This window comes from Cantharellus anzutake, assembly GCF_015039405.1.
Source record: "Cantharellus anzutake strain C23 chromosome Unknown EI90scaffold_19, whole genome shotgun sequence".
Classification (NCBI taxonomy): Eukaryota; Fungi; Basidiomycota; class Agaricomycetes; order Cantharellales; family Hydnaceae; genus Cantharellus; species Cantharellus anzutake.
Genome location: NW_024066969.1, coordinates 243,081 through 264,283, shown reverse-complemented (window position 1 = coordinate 264,283; position 21,203 = coordinate 243,081). Strand labels below are relative to the sequence as shown.

Below are 21,203 nucleotides of genomic sequence, written 5' to 3'. Positions count from 1 at the left end.
CGTGCGCTACCCGAGCCTGAGCGTTCAAAACCCACGCGAGCGAGATGAGTCGAGTTTAAGCAGTAAGCGTGACGCAATGCAACGGACAGTCGTACGCGTGGTTCCAGTCTCTACCAACCTCGAAGATGAATTGGGGTTCAAGTCTTCGCTGACGCATACAGCCATATCAGATATCGTCCGAGAATCCTCTTCCTTAATCCCAACCAGCCGGATGAGGCATTTATGCTACTGCTGGGGCCTCCTAACAGGGGTAATGACTTGCGCTAGCGCTTTATGGGGTTGGCGGACCTTCGCCGGAAAGGGAAGGCCCAATACGCCCACTGAAGTGGCAGAAACGCTACTTTAAAGCGTCTGAGCTGAGCCATTCATTCGGGAATAGCCGGACTTCGGTCAGGCAACCACCTGAAATCCTTCAACGATGGCGGACAAACATATCAATCCGACCTTGGAACCGATATTCTACTTCGTTGCCGTCTCGCTTGATTCCATTCAGCGGGGCTTTAATGCTGTCCCAGGCTCAGGTGTTCTTGTTCGATATGTTAAATCCTCGCATCAGAACGATCCCTTCCGCACCTTACTGGAACTTTGCCTTTTTATCTTCGCTGTCTGGACTCTCGTTCAATCTCGTACGCGCGCAGACCGAGGCGGGAAACATTTTATTCGATTCTCTGAACAGGTCTGTTGAGTGAGTTGCGTGTCGAGGGAACAAAGCAGCTGAATTTCAATACTATATTTGCGTATGATTGCAGGAAATTGATGAACTCGTGGAAGAATGGACTCCGGAGCCTCTCGTCTCACCGCTCACTGAGCAGGAACAAATGGATCTTGATTCGATTCCGGTCGTCGTTGGTCATCCCGGACCCAAGCCCAAGCTTCAGAGCACGGGAAAGACGCTTACAAATTTGTCAAGTTATAATTTTGCCGGGCTAGCGGGGAATGAGGCTATCAAGCAACATGCTGTCAAAATTCTGCGGAAGCATGGCCTGGGTGCATGTGGTCCCCCCGGATTCTATGGAACCGTTGGCGAGTAGATTGTTGCAAACACTCGGCGTGCAAGGACTAATAATGGAGACTAGATGTCCACATTGACCTCGAACGCAACATTGCTCAATTCCTCGGGACCGAGGATGCAATCATTTATTCCCAAGGCTTCTCCACCATCTCATCCGTCATCCCGGCCTTTTGCAAACGGGGTGACATTATTGTCGCCGACCGTGGTGTCAATTTTGCCATTCACAGGGGCATCCAAATCTCGCGCTCTACGGTCAGGTGGTACGATCACAATGACATGAGCAGTTTGGAGGAGGTAATGAATAGCGTGGTGAAGGAGATGAAGAAAAAGAAGATGCCGCTCGCGAGACGATTTATTATCACTGAAGGGATCTTTGAGAATGACGGCGCTATGTCTGATTTACCGAAACTTGTGAGTCCCTGATAGTCCTCTGGATCCACTGTACTGACGGGATATGCTAGGTTGAATTGAAGGAGAAGTTCAAGTACAGATTGCTCCTCGACGAGAGCATCTCGTTTGGGACTATGGGACGAACTGGTCGTGGCTTGACGGAACTGTACAACGTTTCAGTAAGCTTCTACACTTCCCCATGACCTTTCCTCTCGGTGCCTAATGAATCACAGGCAGGCAACATCGACCTTATCGTTGGTTCCCTCTCAAATACCTTATGCGGCACTGGAGGTTTCTGTGCTGGTTCAGAAGTCGCTGTAAAGCACCAAGTGAATGCGTCTCTCCAGCTCCAATTTTGTTCATTGTCTGATCATGATCCATAGCGCATTAATGGCTCTGCATTCGTCTTTTCTGCTTCAATGCCTCCACTACTTGCGACTACTGCATCCGAAGGGATCAATATCCTCACCTCCACGCCTTCCATCCTCACAGCCCTGCACACGAACATCCTCGCCATACGCTCAGTGCTCAACAGGCTGGAGTGCGTCACAATACCTTCTCATCCTCATAGTCCTATTATCCATATTTGTATCCGATCGCCATTGGACTCTTCAACTTCCAATCGATCCCTATTGTCACCCGATGCTGCAGGACCTAAAATAGCCCTGGAGCGCGTGTCAAATCCCGCCTCGCTCGCCCCTCGTGAACCGCACTACTTTGACATCCCAACGGAGGAGAAGCTCCTACAAGACGTTGTAGATGAGTGTCTCTCGCAAGGGGTACTGGTCACTCGTGCGAAGCGGCTGAGAGGCCAAGAGTCACTTGACCCCAGGCCCAGTTTGAAAATCTGTGCAACTGCAGCGTTGAGCAAGAAGGACACAGAGAAAGCCGCAAATGTCCTGAAGAACGCCCTTTCCAAAGTAATAGGCAAACGTTGATGGCTGAGGTTTGCTTCATTCTTACCGTCGTCATTCGTAATTCGTTTTCTGTGCCCGCCAGTGTTTATTCTACCCTACGATGAATCATCATTAGATTTGCTTCACGATCTCCTCCACTTGGTCGAGTATTGAAAGGACAGCTTAAATAATTGCCTGGATGATTGCCGTCTTATCCATGTTCTTCAAACTGATAACTGAATTATTGGGTATCTCCTGTATGTCTTCGGCTCCTGGGTTTGCGTTGGGTGGCAGAAGTGAGATCCTCTTTGAATTGGCTGTGACTGTTGGTGGAGGGGCACTTCTCGGCGTGCGCCGACGGATGATATCATGAGGGGCAAGGATGCAGCAAGCGTTGACGCGGCAACCTCGATTTCCATACTTAAGCCAAAGAAACGGTGCACCGCGCAATCGGTCCGCACTCAGCGGCACACGAATCATGCTCCACACACGTACCTGTCACCGGAGAGGGGCCTGTGTATATATAGCCCATGATCTCTTAGGAAACCCAGCCATTTGAGTCCTTTTGCGGCATCCCTACTGTAGCCTTTCAACATGTCTGGAAAGCTTGCTGGGAAGGTAGCACTCGTCACTGGTGGATCGTCAGGTCGGACTGGATGTCACAATCAGCTTACAGTATCTACATTCCTGACTGCAGGGTTTTTTCACTTGGATTAGGTATTGGTAGAGCCATCGCTCTATCTCTGGCATCGGAGGGGGCCTCCGTTATAATCAACTACTCTCGCTCCGAAGGTCCTGCATCTGAGGTCGTCAATCAGATCGGGGCTTTGGCAGGCGGGGAGGGCCGATCGGCGATCGCCTTCAAAGCTAACGTGAGCAAACTCACCGAGATCAAAGCGCTCGTCGAGCAGAGTGTCGCCAAATTCGGAAAGATCGATATTCTTGTTCTGAATGCTGCTGGACTTTTCCCGAATAAGTCCATCGAGACGACTACAGAAGCTGATTTTGACGATGCCTATAATCTTAACGTCAAAGGACCGTTTTTCCTCGTTCAGGTAAAGTTCTTATCTCCACATTCCCCCCCCCCCCCCCCCCCCCGTGATACGCTACTCATTCTCCCTCAGATTCGTGCTAAACTGAGTCACCCATTTTGTTAGACTGCTGCGCCTCACATTCCAGAAGGTGGACGTGTCATTTTCATATCAACTTCGGTGACTGCAGTCACGTCAGTTGCACCGCCGTACCTCCTCTATGCTTCCACGAAAGGTGCCATCGAACAAATGAATCGCGTTCTGGCTAAAGACCTCGGCCGTCGAAACGTCACTGTGAACGTTGTTTCACCTGGACCAGTTGGCACAGAGGCATACTTTGTTGGCAAAACGGAGGAAATCGTTAAGCTGAACGCTAGTTGGGCCCCCGCCAATAGGATAGGAGAGCCAGAAGACATCGCAAAGGTGGTTACCTTCATCGCTAGTGACGCGAGTGCTTGGGTGAATGGTCAAAATATTCGAGTGAATGGAGGAATGACGGTTTGAAAAAAAGATCGATATTTTGGACTTGAATTAGCTTCCTCTTTGCGTAGTGTTAAATATGGGGGAAATGAGTGTGAGGAACAGTGTTTCGGAAATTATACGAAAGAACAACACGAGGGAGAAGGGGTGTACAATATTACACATACACGTGTGGAATGAAGTGAAGTGGAAGAAACAAGGTGTTACAAAGCTTTATGCAAGGATAAGATGAGTAATGAAAGATCTCGGAAGATCGATGGTGCGCCGCATCTAGACACAACACGAAGTCAGAAATGTTTAGTTTTATATCCTACCGTGCGGGACGCATGCCCCTACCACTGGGGAGCAGTGAGTGTGCCGAAGCTGGGGCGGATCATTCCCCATGATGTACCAACTTCCTCACTCTCCATGCAGTACTGCTTCTCGTGACAATCCTGCAGGGGGGGGGGGAATCACAGGGTTAGTCATGTCATACAGTTTTAACAGCGTCGATTGGTATAAATGGAAGCGGCGGTGATTGAATGTGAAAGACTAGGCACCACGATACAAAAATGGATATATGTCGATTCCACACTTGATGTGACCTTCGCCGTCAATCATAACGGCCATTGACACGCGGCCACACGGGGGATCGATAGGATAATTCAGCGGACTCACCCGGATGTGCCAAAGATTCAGTTCAATTCCAGCTGCTCGGCACATTTTTACCCAATGGCGCTCCATCTCCGGCGTTTCAAACGCACATGAGAGGTTGTCGTCACCAGCAAAGGTCACCATATCAATACAAGGGAGATTCTTGAGCATTTCAAAAATGCCTGGGAAAGAATCATCTAGTGGGAAGATAGACTGGCCGACAAGCTTCAACCGTCGGACGGGGACCGATCGCAGGATTTGCAGGAGAGGAATCCAGTCGTACTCGGGAGTGGAACAGCCTGCGACGAGCTCTTCGAGAACCTCGCACTTGTTTAGATACATGATGCAAGAGTCGTTTATTTCGTATAAGTGCAGTCGCCGGAGGTGCGGACCAACTTTGGATATGATCAAATCAAAAAACACGCCATCGGGCAAGGTGCTTCCAATTTCGAGTAGCTCCAGTTTCAGGTCTGGATTGGAAACGAGCCAATGAAGAGGTCTGAATCCATGGCGTGAAACGGAGGTGAAGATGATTTGCTCAAAAGCGACTGGACAGGGAGGACGGTAATTCAGAAGAGATGAGCTATTTGGGAATTGATCGACATAATGAATGCGTCGGACGGATGGGAAACGCTCGAGGATCTGCAGAAGTGTCCAGCCGCAAGAGGGTTTCACGGTGAGAGAAGTGAGGGTCTCGCTGGTATGCCGAAGCAGGGGCAGCGAGACGGGCAAAAATGCGTAGAACCGATCAAGGTCCAGGGCAACATGCCGAAGGTGGGTTAGCCTAATCATCCAAGGAAGAGCACTAGATTAAAGCCAGCTTGAAGTGTGAGGATGGGAATTCACCAATCACTCACAATGGAAGTAATTGAGCGATGTCGTGTAAGTGAATGGCATCCGCGCCCAACTCGTCTTTAGCATAGATTTCTAACACTCTGACTCGGTCCTTGAAGTATCCAGCACTCTTTCCATTCCCAGTCACCACGCGCTTCAACGCCCGTATGGTTTTGATACGGCGAATGATCACATGCGAGAAAAGTATCACTTGAGCACAAGACGAGAGAGACTTGCAGGTAAGCGACCACAACTATATTGCACATACGCCAACATGCAAGGGGCCACATCGCGAGATTTTAGGGAAATGCACTCAGCGAGTCCCCTTTTGAGCAACGGTTTACGTCCCATACCTTGATGCTCCGATAATCAGGGCGATGCTTGTTCCACCGCGCAAAGCTCATTATGTGCAGGATGATTTCCATCGGCATATCGGCGAGACCCATTTTTGAGATGTCCTTCGATGTTAAAAAATCGCCCGTGAACGGACAAGTACGGGTGATGGTTGGTTGAGGGAGTGGCCTTCGGGGCGGTTCCTTTTTGACACAAGACGTTCATTCAAATCAGATGATCCTGGGAATTGGCTTGCAGCCCATGAGGTCGGTTTCACGTCACCCACGCTCATAAAGAATACGACGACGGCCCGGCAAGAATCAGCGGCGAGAGAATTGCGGAGAGCGTACACGTGTGCTAAGGGACTACCTGACTTGTTGTGAACAGTGTCCACAGAAACGTTTCTGCAAGATCCTCCAACAGTACTAGTCGCATTGCACTATCACCTGGGAATCGCTCATTCATCTCTGTTGTAGTAAATAAATATCGGGTCTACACGACATTGACAATGATGGCTGGAACAGTTCCTGTTGACTCTCTTCAGATCAAGTAAGCTACCAAGATCCACTGGCAGTTAACATTTACCATCCCCCCACTGGTCATTCAATACGTCCTCAATGTCCCAGTATTCTTGTCGATAACTCCATTGAATGGTAAGAGATGATCATCCTTTTAGAAACTTCGGCCTGTTCAATATTCTCGACATGGACCAAGGATGACAGCTTTGCCCCCACCATTTCTTAATGAAGTCCCGCAGCAGCTTAGGAACAACCCTCCCATAGATGAAAAATTGACTGGACTACCATTCATTGATCTAGAGAATTAGTACGCTCCCTTTGACTGATGTTGCTTAATTTTTCCCTAATTGGCATATTGGCTTCGTGGTTCCCAGCTGTTGTGGTGAGCTCGGCTGAGAACGATCAGAACTACTGGTACTCCCGGCTGACGCCTGTGAACCTTCTCGAAAGGGGCACATGGCTTATCATTCCTTATCACCACAACCCACGGTGACCAGCGTCATACCATTCTCTTTGACGCTGGACCCGAGTCCAAGTCGATCGATCGAAACATTAAAGCATTAAAGATTGATCCTAAAGCCATAGAAAGAATCGTTCTTTCAGTGAGTGCCTTTCGTCTCAGGACACGTCGTTCCTGCCGGGGGGGGGGGAGGATGCCAACCCGCGTCTTTTTGGTTCTACCCTGTGGAATCACTCGCCCCACCTCGAACTGCAGATCAGAATTAGGGGGAGCTGACCCACATTGACCATAGCATTGGCATGCAGATCACTCTGGGGGAATTCTGACTGCGCTCCAACTGATCCGCGAGGCTCAAGAGGGAGTTTCCAATCCCCTCCCCGTAGACCTTCATCCAAAGCGCCCCATTGCACGCGGGATCGCTGTAAGTACCACAGTACCATCTCGCTAGTGAGGGTCATTTCTCAACCCAATGCAATGGAATAACTTCTGGATTGCACTCCGATTCCACTGCAGCCTGCCCCTTCATTCAAGCCCATCGCTCGGTTGCCCGCTGATCCTACTCTTGAAGAGATCAAGGAAGCAGGAGGTGAACCTGTTTTGAATGCAGAAGGCCATGCAATTTGCGATGGGCAGGTATGGGTCAGCGGAGAAATTCAAAGAGTAACCGACTTTGAGACGGGGCTCGTGGGTGGAATCGAATGGGTGGATGGGTCATGGCAAAGGGAACCAGGACAAGTGCGTTTCCATCTTCATCATATTTGTGATATTCGTAATGAGAGCCTGGGGTTGGCTGGTCATGCCAGCTTGTCATGGATGAACGATACGCAGTCGTTGACGTACGGGGAAAGGGACTGGTCATTTTCTCTTCTTGCTCACGTCAGTCTACGTTTGAATTCCATGAGGTGTGAGCTAACGTCATTTTTTTTTCCCTTTGTAAGATGCTGGCATTGTGAACGTTCTGCATTCCGCATCTAAAACCTTTCCTGGAAGGCCAATTCACATGATTTTAGGTGGTCTCCATCTAGCAGGACCCGAGTTGGCATATCGTATCGAACCAACAGTGGAAGCCATTGCCTCTTACAAACCGGATTACGTTGTCCCGCTTCATTGCACTGGCTTCGATGCAAAGGTGAAGTTAAGAGAGGCTTTAGGTGATAAAATCGTTCCTGGTGGTGTTGGAACAGGAGTATTCATTGTCGCGGTGAAGGATGATGAGTCGGAAGAGAACAGGAACACGAGGAGTGGGTAGGCAGGTCAATGATGTCAAGAATTTGCATTAGTTTTTCAGGCAGAAGGTCTACTAGTATGCTCAGGAAGTGTCATACATGCGGCAATTGATATCGATGCTGCCTCCATTTCAAGCATTTAAATTATGTAGCATTAATATGTGTGAATATGAATATAAGCGGTAGGCACTTACAATCATCACAGGAGATAGATATCTGATGTCCCTACCCATAAGATGAAATCACTGGTTCCTCACGGAACGACGAGAGTAGTGAAAAGAAATCCAGCTACACCAATCACTAGTATGATCATGAATGTGAGGGAATGTCGAACACAGGCAGCGTTGAGACTCACCAAAACCGCTGACTTTTTCTGGCACTGTATGGAAATATACACATGTTGTGAATGCCATCCAATACCACAACGAGATGAGTGCAAGGGTTCCGTAAACTGTTGCTACGTGCAAAGCGCTAGGTTTAGAAGCGGGAGCGGACGATGCATCCAAGGAGGTGAACGGTGGTGGGAGCGAATAGCCAACCTGGTCAACGAGGAAAAGGATAGATAGAGTGAGGAGGAAGAGGTGACCAGAGACATCATGGCCGTAGTACAGCTTCGGTCTGAAGGAAATGTCTAGCTCGGACAGGCTCTTCCCCTGTGATGCAGCGAACGCATCGACAATTCTTGGGTCCGTGAAGAGTGTAGGATGGGTGCGAGGCGATAACTTTAGCTTGGCTTCACAATATTCCACGGGAATCGCAACATAGGGGGAGCGAGAGTCTGCCGCAATCCCTGTCCCAGTGGAGACGGCTTGAGGGAGGCGAATAAGACACTGCCCTCCAGACGCGGTGATAATTCTGTCAAATAATGCGGGTCCGAAGAACCATGACGCAAACACTGCCCAAACGAAAGTCGTCACTACCCATCGACCAAGCCTTCTCAGCTTTGCCTTCTCCGGTGGAGACGTGGCATAGAGTGTCAAGAAAGCAATGCTAGTCCAACCCCATGCGTTCTTTACAAATAATACGTTGAAAATATTCGACTTTTGGGCAAAATAAGATGTCCTGTTTGGTTGGGGTATGTGGGCAAGTAAGGGATTTGAGGTGTCGAGGGCGGTGTCAAATATGAGGGAGTATATCACACCAAAAGTCGTTATGACTGCCAATGCCGCTAATGCTTGGTTCGTAACTTTCACCATTATCGAATGTGGTGAGTTGCGTGAGTTGCAGGGGTTACGAGTGTGTGGCGGTGCTTTGGACCCCAACTTGTAGCGTGGGCCAGTCTTCTTCCTGGCAAACACCTGGAGCTCCTATCTATGGAAAAGCTATTGGTCGTAGAGGCCAGGCATTTTAGGCTATGACATGTAAGTTCCCAGACTCGTACAAGAGTTCTAAATTGGCCTGTACCTATGACGCGTAAGTTCTGCGTCAATATGTACATAGTCAGAGATATGGAGTAAAAATAGTAAAAATCTATCGCTCTCACCTCAGACTCGTACAAGAGTTCTGAGGGAGAGGATGTCCAGAAAGTTGGTCCTCTTCGTCCATGAACTCACTCGCCACTCGGATGTCGGAACCGGTTGTTGAAATTCCAACACACCCTCTCAACGATGGTTCCTATCGACAATCCTCATACCTTCTGTAAACTTGTCATGTTTCTCGGGTGTAAGCTCCTTTGTGAGAATTTGGTCGGCAGTTGGGACGCACTTGAGTGTGATATCACCATCGTAAATGCAATCGCGAATAAAATGGTGGCATATGCGAATGTGCCCTAGTGGGTGCATGAGACGCGGGGTTCATGGCGAGCGTAAAGCGCCGAGTATAGTGGTAGGAATGGAAGGAAGTCGGAGGACATCACCGATAAATCCCTGCATCCAAACGGCTTTTTTCGCCGCGTGCGTCAGCGTCATATATTCTCCTTTCACACTCGACAACACAGTGGAGGGTTGTTTCTTCGAACTCCACGATACAGCTCCCCCAGCCACCTTGAATACATAACCAGAGAGAATCTGTGGTCGCGAGGGTCTCCAGCCCAATCGGAGTCCGAGTAAGCAGTAAAATCGCCTTCGCGATTTCCCCCATCGTACATAAGTTTACAGTCCTTCGTGCAAATAAGATACTTCAGCACTTGGTTCACTGCGTTGAAATGGTCTGGTCCAGGGCTCGCAGAATATTGACTCAGGCGACCGCAAAGTCGTTAAACTACGGCCGGGTGAGCACGGAACTAAACAACACACACAAAATACACATAAGAATGAAACTCTAAGAAACGTAAATAAGCCCGGAATGGCGCCAACAATGTCTCAGACAACGGCGAGCACCTGGCCGCGTCATTGGGCCCCCAGGGTGTCACCAGAAGACGGCTGAGCCGAATAGGTGCTGGAGGGCGGGTGCGTCTGAACGGAACATACCTTCTTGGAGTTATGTCCCTCGGCACCTGGGTAACTCCGAAACGGAGTTAGGTCGGTCGAACCACGAGAAACTCCCTCGAAGTTTCCTCATCCCAATAACATGGAGACTTACCCCTCTGGTAAGTAACTCCCTAACCCCTTCCCAACCAAGAAACCGGCTGCACCCCTGGCGGCTAAATGTCCCCAGGCCTAAGGCTGCCTCCTATGTCCGAACCCACACAAACAAACAAACTGACCGTCAACCCCCAGACCCTGAAAGCCCCCATCTACTGACCACCCACGGGGAGTGTTAAATTTCTTGGGATACAAGCGTACGCTGAGGCCAACTCACGTTGTTGATGTTGAGTCTTGCGGCGCTAAGATTTACTTTGTTTCCCTTTTTTGGATCAGTTGTTACTAAAGTCAGTGCGCATTGATAGCGCCTGACTATAAAACACCATTTTTTGGACCTTACGACTTTTCCTCAGTTCACGCATAGCGGACTGAGGTGAGTCTAAGTTTTCTCCTTCATTTATGTGTTTAACAACTTGTATCTAATATTCTTACACCAGCGACAACATCGCTAGGTGAATACTTCCTATATATTTCTAGTTCATGCATAGTGGACTGAGCGACAACATCGCTAGTCCAACATTTCGTCTTATAGGGAGGACGACACCATGGTCGTCCACTCGTCGACCAACGCCTCTGCTAATAAGGTCCACACCCCCCACATTGCCGAGCGCACTGTTACCATGCCAGAAACACCCCGAGGCCGGAAGCCCTATCCAACAGCAACCTCGAAAATTTAAAACGCCTCAGATTGCCTGGCTCTGCTGACCTTGAGGGCCCAACCCAGCCCCCCCCCCTCCCTCAGTGGAGGAAACCCACCCTGAGCTCCCTGCTCTTTGACTCCCACGTGGCGGACCTCGAACCCCTGCACCTGCAAGCTGGGCCAAAGGTCGGAAAAGGCCGCCCCCCCACTGGCCCCCCCAGATTTGCTCCCTGGCCCATTCCATCAACCTTCAGGCCCAACCTCGAAGAGGAAAATGACGTGGCTGTAACCCCTACCACCCCGGAGCGTCCAACCAGAGCCCCAGCCATTGCCAACGCCCAAAGCCTACCCCTAAACTCCCCCCTTCGTCCAAAAGACGGCCTAGAATCTTACAACTACATAGACCTTGAGGGAGAACTCGAAAACTTCAGAGCCCACGGTGTCCGACCAGCGAGAATTCTAAGCAACATCTGTGAGGACTGCCTCCAGAAATGGCAATCCGACCCCGGTGCGATCCTAGCGCTCCCCCTAGATGCCCACTATAACTCTGAAAAGTTCCACTCCATCCGTAATGATCTCACAACCTTCCTAAAAAGGGCATTTCCACAATCGGCCCAGACCCTATGCGTCATTCCCCCTGTCGCCAACAAAGAAGGTCAAAGTGCCCCCTGGGGCTTCTTTGTTGGTGGTCTCCACCCGATGCAAGCCCACCTCCTTGTCACAAAACACCTCTGGCTCTCTCGTGCCATCGGCTTTATAGCCATCAACCTCTTGACCTATAGCCCAACCAGCTATGTGGTTACCATCCGTAACATCGGAGCCAATCTTGACGAAGCAGACCAAGTCCAAGAAGCTATCACGGCCCAGATTGCTAACCCAGACTCTGAATTCCATACCTTCTTCAAGAAATACAACATCCCCGAACATGAAATCAAGGCCATCACAGACAGATGTGTAGCTATCCCCAGGGGATATGAAGCTGCCACCTGTACTAATCGGGAAAACCCCTCCACGAAAAGAAACCCGACCTCGAACTCGCAGATCAAAGTATGGGAAATCCACATCCCCTCCCCCTTCTTCTCAGTCCCAGACCTCGCACCAGGTGACCTTGCTTCCCCCCATGATTTATGGCTTGGTCTCTTCAGGACAACCACCTTCCCTCATGACTGGATGGGCGAAGGTAGAGCCATTCAAGGAAACATCATGTGCCATACATGTAAAGGCATGGGCCACAGCTTCTGGCTTTGCCCTATCCATGACCACGCCTCCTGGCGCGAGCTTAACCCCCAGACAGAAAAAATGGAAAATGCCGAAACACCACGCACCGCACACAGAGGCCCTCCCAACAGGAAAGAGAATATGTTCAGACCCAGAGGCGGCCGAGGTAATTCCAAAAAACCCTAAATACCTCCCACCCTCTGTAGAACCGTGCCGGAAATAGTTTAAAAAAAATATAAATCTAATGCCTCATGACCTATTTTGAAACTAACACTCTAGACCTAGTGCCAGGCCCAAATATACTGGGCCCACGGGCAACAGGAAAGCCCGGCACCAACCCATCCACCCAACCAACCCTCCCACAAGGGCTGGCAACCTGTGAGAGGACCATCTTAAACGCCACAGAAATATACACAACCACAAAGCCCAATCCCACGGAATACTCTAAACCAGTTTATGACTCTGCGCCCTTGGCTCCCGGAGGGCAGGAAGCTTATCCCATTTTGCCAATGCCCAATGATGGCTGCCAAGTCCTGGAAAATGGACACCCCCCAATATAAAGAAACATAAAGTCCTCCGCTTGAGGGGTGGCGACCCTACCCCCCAAAACCACCCCCCAGTCTAAAGATAGGTGCCCTAAACATCAAAGGTGCCAACAGCCCCTCGACCAAGTACAAATGGACAACAATCACACGAAAAATGAAACAGGAGAGATTCGGCATCATGTGCCTCTCAGAAACACACTCTGACCAGCTACAGCAAAACCACCTAAACAACATCTACAGTACCGAGTGGTCAATCATCCACTCCTACAACTCAGAACACACCTGTGCAGGTGGAGTAGCCATAATCATTAACAAAAGTATAATAAAAACTAGTCCCAGATCGGTAAAGGACATCATCCCGGGCCGCGCACTCCTCATAGAAGTAGAATGGCCACCAAATATCCCCACCAAAATCCTAGCCATATATGCCCCCAACCCCCAGAATGACAACTCCCAATTCTGGAAGGACATCCGCCAGGAACTTAACAACACCCCTGTAGACATTATGCTCAGGGACTTCAATATGGTAGAAGAAGCCATGGACAGACTTCCCCCCCACCCTGACCTGGATTCCACAGTGACCACCCTCCATGACCTCACCTCCCTCAACGGCCTCACGGATGGATGGAGAGAATCACACCCAGCCCCTGAAAGAAACTTCACCTTTGGCCACGCTACAGGGGTGTCCCTCTCCAGACTAGACAGAATATATGCAAATGATTCCATAAGAAATAGAGCCTACACATGGGAAATAACAAATCCCAGCCTACCTACAGCTGACCATCAACTTGTCTCCGTCGAATTAAGGGATGACCGCACAACCGCAATCGGGAAAGGGCGATGGGCCATCCCTCTATACTTAACCAATGACCAAATCTTCCTAAAAGAAGTCGAAGCCATCGGCAACGAGGCCCTCAACAAAATGGTCAGAAACAATAACATACAAAACACCTTCCATGAATTCATATCTGCTGTGACCCACCTAGCCAGAAAGACTGCAAAAGTAAAAGCTGGCAAACTCAACTCCGAAATGAGGCGCCTCACACACAGATGCGACAAGGCCATGCTGAGACTAACATCCGCGGATGAGACCCTTGCCGAGATGACCCAGGTCCAAGTCCAAAACCTAACAAAAAGAATTAATGAAATAGAGAAACTAAAACTAGCTAAATCAAAAGCATGCACCGGGGCAAATAAAAGAATCCTAAGTGAAACAAACAGCAAATACTGGTGTAAATGGGGAAAGGAAAACAAACCATGCGACACAATACCCGAACTGAGAATCCCAGAGTCCAGCCCTCCAGCCTACACAACTGACTCAACTGAGATGGCAAACATAGCAGCCAACCACTATAATGCTGTCCAGTACAGAGACCTGTCTGCCCACCAAGAGGAGAGGGAGACCCACATTATAAACTCCATAAACAAAATCCGGAACCACATCCCTCCAGAAGACCTCGCAAACCTGGCCACCCCACTAAGCCCCACGGACATAGAAAAAGCCCTAAACCAGTCTCCCCTGGGAAAATCCCCTGGCCTCAACGGCATACCTACTGAGCTATTCAAAAACCTAAATGCCAGGTGGAAGGAAGGAAGGAATGAGAACCGCGGACTACATATAGTAAAACTCCTAACCTACCTAGCCAATGACATTGAAATGAACGGCATCTCCTGCCCATATATCTTGGAAGGGTGGCTCTGCCCACTCTACAAGAAAAAAGACAAAAGAGAAATCGAGAACTATAGACCTATAACCATGCTAAATGCAGAGTACAAAATTATCACAACAGCCATTATGAACAAACTATCCCCCATAGCCCCCCTCCTAGTCCATAAATGCCAAGCGGCCTTCATCAAAGGCCGCAGTATTTTTGACCAAATAGATCTCGTCAACCGTATGACCGACCTATGTGAACTAACCGGACAGGACGGAGCAATTATCGCCCTCGACCAAGAGAAGGCATATGACCGTATCCAGCACGACTACCTCTGGAGGGTCATGGAGTCCATGGGAATCCCTCTTAACCTCATATTGACAATCAAAAACCTTTACACCGATGCCAATACAAAAGTAATCCTAAACAGCATGATCAGCCATGAATTCCCAATAACAAGAGGGGTCCGCCAAGGCGACCCCCTGTCCTGCCTCCTCTTCAACATCGCCATAGAACCTCTATCAATCGCCCTCAGAGAATCCCCATCCCTCCAAGGCCTGGGGATCGGCACCCCCGCTCTCTCACAGAAAGTGATAGTGTCCCTCTTTGCCGACGACGCTGCCATTTTCCTTGCCAAAGACGATGACCTGAACATCCTACTCTCAACCCTAAACAGCTGGTGCATCGCATCTGGGGCAAAATTCAACCAAGAAAAAACTGTCATCCTCCTGGTCAGCTCACCGGAATACCGTGAAAGGGTACACAACGAGAGAACTATCAACCCCTCCTCCGATGTCAGCCTAAATGAATCAATAACCATTCTAAAGGACGGACAAACCATGAGATATCTAGGGGCCCAATGCGGGAACAAGCCCAGTCATAAAGACCCCTGGCCCTCAATCACAACAAACATTGAAAAGTCGCTCACCCAATGGAACAAAACCCACCCCTCCCTCGAAGGCAGACGCCTGATCGCCCAAATGACCATCGGCGGAATGACCCAGTTCCATACATGTGCGCAAGGAATGCCAAAAGACCTGGAAATACACCTAAACAGAAGAATACGTGAGTTTATCTGGAACTCTGACAGCCCCCCCCCTATGAGCATGGACCAGCTAAACAGACCAAAATCCCAAGGTGGTAAAAACGTCCTGAACTTACGAGACAGAAATGAGGCGATTCACCTCATCAAACTCCAAAAAATCCTTGATAGGTCCCCTAATAGGCCCCCAGCCTCAGATGCCGCCGAAGCCATCCTACTAGCTGTTCTCCCCAAAAACCAACTGCCCCGAGACCTGGCACACCCCTTCATCACAAACATCTTCACCCAAAAACCCTTCCTTAATGCCCGAACCCATCATAGGAATATCCCAGCTGAACTCCAAAACACCCTAAATGTCGGAGCTAAATACAACCTCAGACTGGAGAACCTGGCAATTGACCTTGCCACTAAGCTTAACTTACCAGCTTGGGCCCACCCGGGCCTTGAAAACAACCTCAGAATCAGTGACCGCTCGAGAACGGCATCCTGCCTAAGAGCATCCCATAGATGTAACCTCATCGGGGACCTTGTTGCCCAAGTCAACCATCAGGAAAACCCGGCCCATGACCCCACCAAAAGAAAGTGCCCCTGCCCCCCCTGCATGACCTACAGACTGGCAGGCTGTAAAAACCCAGAAGGATGTTACCAAATGGCAATGAAAATTGCCACTAACTTTGACCTCCATTACAGCCCATACAGCGACTCACACCTTCTTCCCCTACCAGACCGCTCCCCCGAGGAAACTGCCAGTCAACACGCCATCGGGAACACAAAAGACATCAAAATTTTCCTCCCATCCCCCCAACTATGTTCCCCGCTCCACCACTACTACAGAGTATTCAGCAGAACCCCCCAGAAACCCCCCCAGAAACCCCCCAGAAACCCCAAAGGACCCAACCCCCCAATCCCAGCAACCTGGCAATGTGGTAGCGTTCACGGACAGGATGTAAGGGATTAACCTTACTTCACTATAATTCCGATTATAGTGATATTTATATTATGTTGCATCACTATAATTCCCATTATAGTGATGTGGTTATTTCTTTATTTATTTGTGCCGAGATATGTAATTTACATATATATACCTCGGAGTAGTTGTAAAGGCCCGGTAGCCTTTACCTCTACCCCGTTGAATATACAGCTCATCAAAGCTTATGTTTAGACGGACCTACTGAGGCCTGAGGCGAACGGGGGAACGGAACGTTACCATCCCCAAAATAGTAAGCAACCTTTCACGGATCCTGTCCCCAAAATGGCGACACAAACACGAATGCCGGCTTCGGTGTATGGTACGGCCCAGACAACCCCCGAAACACTAGCAAAAGAGTAAACCCACGCTACCCGCAATCCAATAACACAGCTGAAATACTTGCTATACACCATGCCGCCACCTCCACGCCCCTATCATCAAACCTCCACATCAAATCCGACTCGAAGTGGTGTATCAACACCCTCTACGACAACCTTGAATCCCACGAAGACTTGGACTATGCCTACATAAAAAACCAGTACATCATCAAACTGGCCGTAAGCGCCCTAAGATCCAGACTCACCCCAACCTCATTTGAATGGCTAAAGGGCCACGCAGGGATCCATGGAAACGAAGAAGCGGACAACCTGGCCGCAACAGGTGTCCTCCTAGACCCAGATCCTCTCCCACCTGTTATGCCCACCTCCCCCACATACCGAGTGGAGCCCACCTATATGCCCTGAACCAAGCTACAGCGACGAGACTAATCCACAGGACCAGGTTAGCTAAGAAACTTGAAGTAAGAACAACAACAACCAACAATATCGCTAAGATCCAGTCAACCCTGGAGAACCTGGGCAATGCCTCCCCCTCACAAGAGAAAATTTGGGATTGCATGGGGAAAACCCGCAGAGAAATCTCCCCTGAGATCCGAAACTTCCTTTGGAAGCTAACCCATGGCTGCCTCAAGATCGGCGAGTACTGGAAGAAAATCCCAGGCTTCGAACACCAGGGAGAGTGCAACCAATGCCAACAAACTGAAACAATGACTCACATTCTATTTGAGTGCCCCCTCAACCATAGCAAATGGGTGTGGTCAACTGCCAAGAAAATGTGCCACCAAAGGAAAATTGCATGGCCCCCAACGTTAGACACTTCACACGTGATGGCCACCCTGATCACTAAGATAATGAACAGTAAGGCTTCGTTCGGGTTGAAGAAACTGGTTTCTTCAACCCGTTTCTTCCAGTTTCTTTGAGCAGTTTCTTTGACGCTCTCAAAGAAACTGCCCACCCCCGGGGAATTCCACTTAACTAGTTTCTTCCTGTATTGAAAAATACTATTATTTATAATCATATCATGGCGCTTATGCATAGGTGCATTACAAAGGATCGACGTGAACGTGCCAAGCATCAACAACTGCTTATTGGGTTGATCGTATCTCAATGGATTCTTTCAGCAGCTGAAATTTACCACCACCGCTATATTCTCAAACGCCCTTACCATGACTCACCATATCGGGGTGAAGATTGGCTTTGGGATTTGCTGAATGGACACCCAGGTCGGTTCCACAGCCAATTTGGGGTCCATAAGCATGTCTTCCGTCGTCTGGTTGCTGAATTTCGGTCCATGGGCATGACAAATTCTAAATATCTTGCCGTTGAAGAGCACACCGCGATATTTCTCTATTCTGTGGTAACCGGACTCTCAATAAGTGTCAGAGACCAGATTCGAGACGAAGGAATGTCTCTGTAGCGGAGGGCTTCGGCCTCAGCGACTTCTGCCAAGAGCGCTGTGCCTAGTGACATGTCCGTGCCCTAACTTACTGACTGGCAATTAGAACCTAGGGGGGTAACTCTAGTTGATTTTACTACTGGGGTGTAACCTATGTACAAGTGGGATATATATATGGTTACAGCGGAGACGGGTCCGCAATTGGCGGAGCCGAACGGAGTGGAGCTAACGGGGTTTAACATTAGCCGACTGAATATTACCGACGAGTCGGTTCGCGGGGTTAGCGGAAAGGCAGGTGATAACCCAGAAACGGAAAGGAGGGATAGGCCCGAAGGTGGGCTCTGCAGGGCAGGCGAGTGCATTGCCCAGCGGAGGCAGGGGTGCGCTAGCGGACGTCGGAGCTGTCCGGAAGTCTTCGGGGCTCCGTACTTAGGGAGGCATAGGTAATAAATTGAAATGAGGGGGTGGTGACCATCGAGGGGTGCTGAGAGGATTGCGGAATAATGGGGGCTCCGAGGTTAGTGAGGGAGGAGTGGAGTTGGAACGGAGGGATCGGAGGGACCGGAAGTCGATGGCCGGGGATGGATATGACAGTATCCCCTTCTTAGGCCTGAACCCTTGAAGGCCCAGAATTAGTAAGACGAGGGGAGCTGCACTTACAGGAAGAAAAGCAAATGAGGAGATAAAAATGAAAACGGAAGTGAGGAGCGGAGGGGAAAGGAGAAATGGGAGAGGAGTCGGGGTTCCTAAGGAGCTTCGGGTCCAGGCTTCGCTGGATACCGAGAGTGGAACGCTTCGACGAGGTCGGAGGCGTGATCGAGTTCGCCGGCAAGGAGCCATTGTGTCTCCTCGTCGGTCCCTTCATAGCCTAGCCACTTGACCAAGTAGAGCAGCTTGTTGTGTCTACGTCGGTCGATCTTGGAGTCGAGTATTTCCTCGATCTCGAACTCCATCTCGCCTTCGATCTCTACGGGAGGCGGAGGTGGCTGGTGGCGGTTCGGAATGGTGTTCGGGACGGATGGTTCGATCTGCGAGACATGGAATACTGGGTGAATGGCTCACATGTTTTCCGGCAGGCGGAGAGTGAGGGAGTGGGTTCCAACGCGGGCGATGATCTCGAATGGGCCGAGGTTTTTTTCGGAGAGCTTTTTGGAAGGTCGAGTGGAACGGAAGTACTTGGCCTTTACGTAGACCGAGGTTCCTACTTCGAAAGCTGGGGCAGGGCTCCGTCGAGAGTCTGCCGGGCCCTGGTAACGGATCTGAGCGAGATGCATTTCCTCGCGAAGGAAGTGGTGGAGGGAGTTGAGGTCGACGGAGTACTCTTGGGCGCGTACCGATGTCAGGTCTCGCTCCGGGTGAACGGTGATGTTCAGATGGTAGCCCTTGTTGGCGAAGAATGGGGAGATGCCTGTGGTGGCATTCGGAGCGTTGTTGTATGCAAACTCTGCGAGAGGCAGGAGTTCGGACCAATTGTCCTGGTGGTAGTTACTGTAAATGCGCAGGTACTGCTCAAGCGTCTGGTTCATCCGTTCGGTCTGACCGTCTCCTTCCGGGTGATAACCGGAGGTGAAGTGGAGGCGGATGTCGAGGGCCTTACCAAGTGAATGGAAGAAATGAGAGACAAACTCCGGACCCCTGTCGGAGGTGACGTGGGATGGAACTCCGTGCTTGGAGAATACATGGAGGAGGAAGAGCTTGGCCAGTTCCGGAGAGGTGATGGTATCGTGGGTAGGGATGAAGATGCACTGTTTGGACAGGCGGTCCACGACGACCAAGATGGAAGTGAATCCGGAAGAGGAGGGTAGCTGTTCGATGAAATCCATGGAGATGGAGTTCCAAGGATGTTCGGGGATGGGGAGTTGTTTGAGTAAGCTGTAAGGCTTATGACGGGGGACCTTGGCGCGGGCACACGAAGTGCAGGAGGATACGTAACTCTTGACGAAGTTACGGATGCCCGGCCAGGTATACTCACGACGCACTAGATCCAGAGTCCGGTTTTGCCCGAAGTGTCCGGAAAGTTGGTGGTCGTGTTTGTCTCGCAAAACGCGGAGATGGAGATCGTTAGAATCCGGCACGTAAATGCGATTGTCCAGCCTTAAGAGGCCTTCGGCATCAACGGACCAGCGGGAGTTGGGGAGGTTGGGGGAAGCGAGATGAGAAGAGATTGTGGTGTCGGAGGAGAGGGAGGTTAGGATGTCTCGATGAAGAGCCTCTGTGTCAACGAGTACGGCTGCTCGGATTACTGTGGCAGCTAGGAATGTAGCTCGTAAGGACGCAGTGAGCTGCTCCGAAGTGAAGACCGGTCGGAAGTTCTGCGGGTTGATGCGAGCGTAGTCCATATCCCCTTCTTTGGGATAGACGTCCCAGCGTCTTGTCAACGCATCTGGTTTAACTCCGAGTCTTCCAGGACGGAATCGGACTGTCATGTGGAATTGGGAGAGGAACTCCGACCAGCAGGCTTGCCGCCGGGTCAAGAGTTTGGTGGTGGAGAAATACTCGAGGTTCTTGTGGTCGGTGATGTCAGGGCACACACCCTGACTAGCCCGGACCCGGACCCGCATCCGGACCCGCTTCCACCCGCTGCGCTTCCCGCATGCGTGCACGCTCCACACGCCGCATGCTCCGGGCCCGGTTCCTACTCCTTCATGTGACTTCCGGGTATCCCCGGAAGTTTTCCTGATATGGTGGCCACTGTGGGAAGATGAGAAGTTAGCTTCCTTCTCATCTTCTTACCCACAGTAGGCAAGTTGTATCTTACTTGCCTTCCTATCTATTCATCTTCTTACCCACAGTAGAGTCGTGCCCTGGACAGGGCTGGTTACACCACAGGCTGTGGACCATAGGGGAGGGTCATGGGGACCCGGGAGTCGTCCCCTGACAGGTGACGACGTCGATTGGGGTTCCTGAACCTTCGAGGTAATGACGCCATGATCGGAACGCGTCATGAATGGCGAGGAGTTCCTTGTCATGGGTGTCGTAATTGAGCTCCGGCGCCGAGAGTGTTCTAGAGCAGAAAGCGACGGGGCGAATCTCTCCGTCATCACAAGGATTCCGGAGATCACGT

At 50.3% G+C, this 21,203-nt stretch overlaps 5 protein-coding genes across 5 annotated transcripts; 3 read left to right on the top strand and 2 right to left on the bottom strand.

Annotated features, from left to right (window-relative positions):
- Positions 1-287: 287 nt before the first annotated feature.
- On the top strand, positions 288-2,551 carry EI90DRAFT_2994907 (serine palmitoyltransferase). The gene is made up of 6 exons (XM_039056179.1): positions 288-676; positions 750-1,023; positions 1,077-1,423; positions 1,474-1,581; positions 1,636-1,731; positions 1,786-2,551. Exons 1-6 carry the CDS (start codon positions 419-421, stop codon positions 2,338-2,340), a joined length of 1,638 nt encoding a protein of 545 aa, XP_038916941.1. The 5' UTR covers positions 288-418; the 3' UTR covers positions 2,341-2,551.
- A 341-nt stretch (positions 2,552-2,892) lies between these two features.
- On the top strand, positions 2,893-3,833 carry EI90DRAFT_3122394 (putative short chain type dehydrogenase; the record flags this gene model as incomplete). Its single annotated transcript, XM_039063503.1, has 3 exons — positions 2,893-2,939; positions 2,996-3,353; positions 3,456-3,833. The coding sequence occupies 3 exons, from the start codon at positions 2,893-2,895 to the stop codon at positions 3,831-3,833; spliced, it is 783 nt and encodes a 260-aa protein (XP_038916940.1).
- An 87-nt stretch (positions 3,834-3,920) lies between these two features.
- On the bottom strand, positions 3,921-5,721 carry EI90DRAFT_3053890 (uncharacterized protein). The gene is made up of 2 exons (XM_039060047.1): positions 4,467-5,721; positions 3,921-4,243 (listed from the first exon to the last, which is right to left on the bottom strand). Exons 1-2 carry the CDS (start codon positions 5,232-5,234, stop codon positions 4,142-4,144), a joined length of 870 nt encoding a protein of 289 aa, XP_038916939.1. The 5' UTR covers positions 5,235-5,721; the 3' UTR covers positions 3,921-4,141.
- A 95-nt stretch (positions 5,722-5,816) lies between these two features.
- On the top strand, positions 5,817-7,933 carry EI90DRAFT_3280544 (beta-lactamase-like protein). The gene is made up of 9 exons (XM_039066770.1): positions 5,817-6,158; positions 6,236-6,262; positions 6,324-6,434; positions 6,502-6,509; positions 6,578-6,729; positions 6,880-7,008; positions 7,101-7,322; positions 7,391-7,463; positions 7,526-7,933. Exons 1-9 carry the CDS (start codon positions 6,118-6,120, stop codon positions 7,834-7,836), a joined length of 1,074 nt encoding a protein of 357 aa, XP_038916938.1. The 5' UTR covers positions 5,817-6,117; the 3' UTR covers positions 7,837-7,933.
- Positions 7,934-8,066: 133 nt separating this feature from the next.
- On the bottom strand, positions 8,067-9,009 carry EI90DRAFT_3145342 (Fat storage-inducing transmembrane protein; the record flags this gene model as incomplete). The annotated part of the gene is made up of 2 exons (XM_039065276.1): positions 8,067-8,113; positions 8,169-9,009. 2 exons carry the CDS (start codon positions 9,007-9,009, stop codon positions 8,067-8,069), a joined length of 888 nt encoding a protein of 295 aa, XP_038916937.1.
- Positions 9,010-21,203: the final 12,194 nt, after the last annotated feature.